Source organism: Triticum dicoccoides, chromosome 3A (assembly GCF_002162155.2).
Source record: "Triticum dicoccoides isolate Atlit2015 ecotype Zavitan chromosome 3A, WEW_v2.0, whole genome shotgun sequence".
NCBI classification, from domain to species: Eukaryota; Viridiplantae; Streptophyta; class Magnoliopsida; order Poales; family Poaceae; genus Triticum; species Triticum dicoccoides.
Window position 1 is genome coordinate 722,553,682 of NC_041384.1, and position 7,629 is coordinate 722,561,310.

General features: G+C 44.7%; 2 protein-coding genes across 2 annotated transcripts; both read right to left on the reverse strand.

The window, feature by feature from the left end:
• Window positions 1–235: 235 nt before the first annotated feature.
• Window positions 236–940, reverse strand: LOC119273121. The gene has a single exon (XM_037554404.1). It carries the CDS (start codon window positions 938–940, stop codon window positions 236–238), a length of 705 nt encoding a protein of 234 aa, XP_037410301.1.
• A 5,024-nt stretch (window positions 941–5,964) lies between these two features.
• On the reverse strand, window positions 5,965–7,136 carry LOC119273478. Its single transcript, XM_037554623.1, has one exon. It carries the CDS (start codon window positions 6,689–6,691, stop codon window positions 5,987–5,989), a length of 705 nt encoding a protein of 234 aa, XP_037410520.1. The 5' UTR covers window positions 6,692–7,136; the 3' UTR covers window positions 5,965–5,986.
• Between the last annotated feature and the right edge of the window lie 493 nt (window positions 7,137–7,629).

The following is a 7,629-nucleotide window of genomic DNA, read 5'->3' on the forward strand; positions in this document are numbered from 1 at the left end:
CATAAGGAACAAGATTCACTAAGCATGGGCTTCAAAATAGACTATACTGGGATTACAAACACGCCTTCAAGGAAGAAATGATCAAATGGATCAAAACTTTTCTTTCTCTTTCTGTAGTACCATGTACATTTGTACAGTATAGTGTATATATACATATGGCAAAATTGTATGAAGATCAGCTTTCCTTAAAAAGGCGGATGCCAATCGGAGGGCGCCAAGAGTGACTTGGGAGTATCTATGAGCTAAGGATGTTGAGTAGGAAAACTCTGCTCTGGACTAATTTCCTGAACAGATGTCCTGCTCCACTCTCGAGATCTCTGATACTGCACTCTAGCCCCAACGATTGCTCCTCCTTGCAAACAGATGCCTTCTTCTTGTGAAATGCCTTGGAAACAAGAGACTGTTTAGGCATTTCAATTTGCTTCGACAAGAGATGGAGTGTGGACTCCAGCAGAGACACAGAGATCTCTCTAGCCTTGGCCAACAGCATGACCATGCTACAATCTGCAGGAGCCTTCTTCACAGTCTTCTTGAAAAGATTCTTGCACTTCTTCACCAAGCGGGTGTAGGATTGGATCTTTGCCTGAGTAGCTGCGTCATCACCTTTCCTTGGAGCCAATTGCAGCTCTTGGATGATGGCCTTCATCTCGACGAAGATCTCTTGCATGGCGTTGCAGAGATCTAGCAGCTCAAGAGAACGGTCTATTTCTCCATCCAACATGCTCCTCCCAGCAGAGGAGCAAACTTGGTTGGTTGGTAGGCAGATGATTTCTTCAAGACCATCGTAGATGTTTGCAAGAGTCCTGAGACCATCGCACATCGTGCTGATGGAATTAGAGGAAGAGGTGCTAGCTTCTAGGCTCTGAAGCTCTAGCTTGACTTCGGTCTCACTGACGTGAGGCCTAGAAGGCAAACTGGTTGATCTTTGGTGGAAAGCCATGTCTGAGCTTGAAGATTTGCTCGGTATTGTGGTCGAAGAGAGGAGAAAGAAAGAAGAGCTTCTAGTTTGATGCATCTACCATTCTGCTGACGCCTATTTATACAGAAGATATGTGTACAGCTGTGCTGCACCATCTGATTAGTAGACATGAAGAATCATGCCATTACATCAGCCTTGACATCTGGCAGAAGCATAGAGATCCCAACAGAAAAGTTGTCTCATGTTCCACTAATTGGCAGCAAGGACTAATTTACAATGGTATAGTTTGATAAGGGATCTTCACATAGTTGCATCCTCAAGCTATCATTTAGTGGAACCTTGTCAGTTCAAGCCCCGAGAGTTTGTCCCCCATCTTCAAGGCAAGTCTATGCCGCTCTGCTGTCTTCTTATCGTTCCATACATTTATGAACGAGTATATGGGCCTATCGAAAGTGTCTTAATTATCAGGGGCAAACTCACACACGAGGACCAGTTTTTTGTGCTGGATGAGCTGGACAGCTTGATCATGTGTGTGATGACTAGCCCTCTTCATGCTTTGCCACTGGCATGATGCAGCCATGTCTTAGTTGTTAGTGGCAAACTCATCTGCACGAGGGTGTCGACGTGTGGTTTCGTCTTGCTGGTGCAAGGAATCATTGACCTCATCCGCATGTTCCAGCGTTGTGCTATCTGGTTCTACTAACAACCGTTGTCAACCTTACACGCTTGACTCTTCATAACATCGCTGGCATCTTTCAGCTGCATGCTTGCAATTCATCTAGTAATGCTAACAAATGTAGAGGTGCTCAAGTGCACAAACCTCTTTGCGGCCCAAAAATGCTTACATTTTCTGTGAATTGATATTAAGTGTGTGTATATATATCGTCACCACTGAGTGACAAGATTATAGTTGAAGAGGCGCGGTTCTAAGGTTTTTTGACAAATATGTTGGTAAATGTCCTCACAAATTCTTAGCTACATGAGTTTGTTTGGTGTATATGGTTGTAATGGATTTTAGTGGCGTTCTTATACAATTTAAGAGGGGCGAAGAAACAAACAAAAGTATAGCACCATGCCTAGATGAGGCAAAATATTTCCATTTTAGAGTAGAGATTTTATTGTTGTTAGGTCGTCCTCCTGGGAGACACGGGTGGCGACTAGGGTTACCTCGCGCCGCCACTTCTATCCCCCTCATCTTCGTCATCGCCACCAGAGGAGGCTGCCGGGCAAGCCCATGCGGCCGCCGGTGAAGGTGGCGGCGGGGATTTCGTCGCTCCGGTCTCGTCTAAGGGAATGGGGCTCCAGGGCAGCGGCCCTGCTTGGAGAGCCGACGTCATCTTCGTGGCTGGCGGTGCTCATGGGAGAGGGTTGGTGTCCTCGGCGGTGACCGCAGGTGCGGTACATGGCCGGCGGTCTGCTCTGGCGATTCTCCTAGCGTCAGATATGAAGTTTCCCGTCTTGTCCACTTCCTGCCATATCTCGCATCGGTGATCTTATCTCACCGGCTTGATGGTGGCTACGCTCGGTGTCGTTACCTCCATTGGGCACCATTTGGCTAGGAGAGGCTGGTGTGTGGTTCCATATGATTAATTCCGACTCCTGACCCCTCCCCCCCCCCCACCCGGACGAAAGTCCAAAACCCGCATGCTTGGGCGTCGGCGATGCCTTGCGCGTCGTACCCTTCATTAAGGCGTCCTCCGGGCCGGGAGGCTTTGGTGTTCGGGAGAAGGCTGTTCTGGCGGTGGGATCTGGGTGGCAAGGGCTGGTGGCGGTGGTGTAGAGGTTCGCAGGTGGAGCGGCATGTCATCTACCGCATGAAGACGACGAGTACTCGCGGCATGAGGCGGCTGGATCTCGATGACAGAAGTGTCTGGATGGACGAGAGCAAGGTGGTGGCGTTGTTTAGCGCCGTCGGCGGCAGGACTGGCAAGGACGATGCGTCAATACCTGCTCTTAAGATAGACTGGTGGAAGATGGTGGTGGCGACCCTTGAGCGTCCGTCAAACCAGTTTGTGCCCCACACCTAGTATGTGGCTTCGTTCAGGCCTTCGGTTTTAGATGTTAGGCTTTGGTGAGATGTTAGAGAGGTCTCGGTATTCGGCTTAGGCTTATTGCATCCCTTCATCAATTGGATAGGAGTTGCGACACATGTCGCAAAGATGGCGGATTCAGACATATTGATGTATTACCTTGTAAGGTCCTTGTGCATAATTAATAAAATGACTGCATGCATTTTCCAGATGCAGAGACCGGGGGTCATCCTCCTTTTCAAAAAAAGTGTATTAACATTAGGATATGGTATCTCAAAAATCCGTGATGCTCAATCCAATAATCATCTCCCATGAAATACCAAATAACATCATGCACAAGAAACCAGCATACAATTTTTTCCTATGTGAATATGGATTGTTTTATTATTAAGAAAATTTTTTATTTCATTTTTTCCGTTAACCTATCCATCACAATTAGCTATATGATTTTATCAGCAATGCAAGCTTATCATATGAATAAGAATAATAAGGTAGATACATACCAAAATAGTAACTGAGCTTATGATGGACAGCATTTGCAACTATGAAGGGAATCTGGTTAGGTGTGACGCAACCATCAACCATGTGGCTTCGACCTGGCGTGTCCTATGCATGATCAGTGATCAGTGAAATCTACAAAATAAAGATCGTGTGCTAATCAAGAATCTTGTGCAGCTCAAAAAACATTGAATCTTAAGGTAATGTTAACTTGTAAAAAAACTTGCATGTAGGTCTAAAATCATCTTGCTGTTATCATTTACCACAGAACTGAAACCAGTGACACAAACCTAGCAAATACACGATGGATTCACATCATACACATTTCCTCTTGTCATGCATATATTCATCAGAAAGCCCCAAGAGATTTTATCAATTTATCGCAAAATCTGAGATGGATCAAAACCTTGGTCTTTGTTTCTATAATTTCTGTACATTTGTACTGTATACATATGGCAAAACTGTATCAAGATCGGCTCATCCTCAAAAAGGCGGATGCCAATCACAGGGAGTAGAGTGATGTGGAGTATCTATGAGCTAAGAATGTTTAAAAGAGAAACTCTGTTCTGGACTAATTTCCTGAACAGATCTCCTGCTCCATTCTGAAGATCTTCGATACTGCACTCTAACTCCTGCAATTGTTCCTCCTTGCAGACAATTCCCTTCTTCTTGTAAAATGCATTGCAGACAAGAGACTGCTTTGGCATTTCAATTTGCTTCAACAAGAGATGGAGTGTGGACTCGAACACAGAGATGCAGATCTCTCTTGCCTTGGTCAATAGCATGACCATCTTGTCAAATGCAGGCTTCTTGGCAGACTTCTTGAAATGTTTCCTGGCCTTCTTCACCAAGCGAATAAAAGACTGGATCTTGGCTTGAGCAGCTGCAGCGTCTCCTTTTCTTAGAGCCAGTTGGAGCTCTTGGATGATGACCATCATCTCGGCGAAGGTCTCTTGCATGGTGCTACAGAGATCTAACAGCTCAATGGAGCATTCCATCTCTCCATCCAACATGTTCCTCTGCTGGGAGGAGCAAGCTTGGTTACTTAATAGGCAAATAATCTCTTCAAGACCATCGTAGATGTTTGCAAGACTCCTGAGACCATCGCACATCGTGCTGATGGAATTGGAGGAAGAGATGCTTGCTTCTAGGCAGTGGAGCTCTTGCTCGACTTCGGTCTCACTGACGTGAGGCCTAGAAGGCAAACTAATCGATCTCTGGTGGAAAGCCATATCTGAGCTTGAAGCTTTTCGCTGTCTTGTGGTTGATGGGAGGAGGAGGAGAAGCAGAAAATAAGAGCTTCTTGTTTGATGTATCTACCGTTCCGCTGCCGCCTATTTATACAGAAGATGTGTACAGCTGTGTCGTAGCATCTGATTGGTAGACATGAAGAATCATGTCATTGCAACTCCCACATGCTGTCTGCTATGCCTTGAGATCGCAGCACTAAAGTCTTCTCATGTTTAGTACATTGTTTTCTGTGCCTACTGTCCATGAGATGAGTCACCACGTTATCATGTTCCAGCCATTGGCAGCAAGAACCAATGAAAAAGATGCGGTTTAGTCTGACGGTGGGTCTTGGCATAATTGCACGCCCATGCAATTATTTAATGGATCACTAACCTAGCATTTAGCTGTAACATGCCTTTTAATATGGTATTTTCCTTGGTGGGCACTGATGGGTATCACAAGTTAGATCCTCGACGGTCGGTGCTGGCATGTTTAGGCCACGGAAACAAGATCCACTGCTCAAGATTCATGTTAGTGGTTCAGCGTGTTATCCCCATTTTTTCAGTTTGAGGCTTTCAGCCACCCACCGTGTGAGTAGCATGACCATTTGATATCTAACCACTACACAGACAAGCTTTTATTGTGTGTCTCTTTTTTTTCAATGATTTTGTACAATCCTGTTACCTTTTAGTCGTACTAACTGATTCTCGGACATCGGCATCTTTACTTAGGTGAAGTTTGAAATAATAAATAAGCATATAAAGAATCGGTTGTTCTTTGTGTATTTTTTCTCGAAAAGGGTTCTTTGTGTGTTGAGAATCATGATAAACAAAAACTGTGCGCAATGTCAAGTTTGGATTATTGTTGTTCCGGTAGAACATGCAAAAAGCTTGGTTGTAGGGTAATTTTCATTTTGTTCAATGCTAAATGATATAGATGTCGACGATGTTTAAAATTTGAGCGCACTAATTATGCCAGACTGCACATCCATGTGGTGGTGGTGGACAATAAAATTGATTGATTCTGCCAAGTACAAGTTGAGGCCATTTGACTTTGAGCTGGCATGTTTCATGCATAAGGAACAAGATTCACTAACCATGGGCTTCAAAATAGACTATACTGGGATCACAAACACGTCTTCAAGGAAGAAATGGTCAAATGGATCAAAACTTTTCTTTCTCTTTTTGTAGTATCATGAACATTTGTACAGTATAGTGTAGATATACATATGGCAAAATTGTATGAAGATCAGCTATTCCTTAAAAAGGCGGGTGCCAATCGGAGGGCGCCAAGAGTGACTTGGGAGTATCTACGAGCTAAGGATGTTGAGTAGGGAAACTCTGCTCTGGACTAATTTCCTGAACAGATGTCCCGCTCCACTCTCGAGATCTCCGATACTGCACTCTAGCCACAACAATTGCTCCTCCTTGCAAACAGCTGCCTTCTTCTTGTGAAATGCCTTGGAAACAAGAGACTGTTTAGGCATTTCGATTTGCTTTGACAAGAGATGGAGTGTGCACTCCAGCAGAGACACAGAGATCTCTCTAGCCTTGGCCAACAGCATGACCATGCTACAATCTGCAGGAGCCTTCTTTGCAGTCTTCTTGAAAAGATTCTTCGACTTCTTCACCAAGCGGGTGTAGGATTGGATCTTGGCCTGAATAGCTGCGTCATCACCTTTCCTTACAGCCAGTTGCAGCTCTTGGATGATGGCCTTCATCTCGACGAAGATCTCTTGCATGGCGTTGCAGAGATCTAGCAACTCAAGAGAACCGTCCATTTCTCCATCCAACATGCTCCTCTGCTGGGAGGAGCAAACTTGGTTTCTTGGTAGGCAGATGATTTCTTCGAGACCATCGTAGATGTTTGCAACAGTCCTGAGACCATCGCACATCGTGCTGATGGAATTAGAGGAAGAGATGCTTGCTTCTAGGCTCTGAAGCTCTAGCTCGACTTCGGTCTCACTGACGTGAGGCCTAGAAGGCAAACTTGTCGATCTTTGGTGGAAAGCCATGTCTGAGCTTGAATATTTGCTCGGTATTGTGGTCGAAGAGAGGAGGAAGAAAGAAGAGTTCTAGTTTGATGCATCTACCATTCTGCTGACGCCTATTTATACAGAAGATATGTGTACAGCTGTGCTGCAGCATCTGATTAGTAGACATGAAGAATCATGCCATTACATCAGCCTTGAGATCCGGCAGAAGCATAGAGATCCCAACACAAAAGTCATCTCATGTTCCACTAATTGGCAGCAAGGACTAATTAGCAATGGTATAGTTTGATAAGGGATCTTCACATAGTTACATGCTCAAGCTATCATTTAGTGGAACCTTGTCAGTTCAAGCCCCGAGAGTTTGTCCCCCATCTTCAAGGCAAGTCTATGCCGCTCTGCTGTCTTCTTATCGTTTCATACATTTATGAACGAGTATATGGGCTTGTCGAAAGTGTCTTAATTATCAGGGGCAAACTCGCACACGAGGATCAGTTTTTTGTGCTGGATGAGCTAGACAGCTTGATCATGTGTATGATGACTAGCCCTCTTCATGCTTTGTCGCTGGCATGCTGCAGCCGTGTCTTAGTTGTTAGTGGCAAACTCATCGCACGAGGGTGTCGAGACGTGTGGTTTCGTCTTTCTGGTGTAAGGAGTCATTGACTTCATCCGCATGTTCCAGCATTGTGCTATCTGGTTCTGCTAACAGGCGTTGTCCAACCTTACACTCTTGTCTCTTCATAAAATTGCTGGCATGCTTGCAATTCGTCTAGTAATGCTAACAAATGTAGAGGTGTTCAAATGCACAAACCTCTTTGTGGTCCAGAAATGCTTACATTTTCTGTGAATATATAAATCGTTGCCATTGAGTGACAAGATTATAGTTGAAGAGGCAAATATATTGGTAAATTTTCTCACAAATTCTTAGCTACATGAGATTTTTTTTAGTGTATACGGTTCTA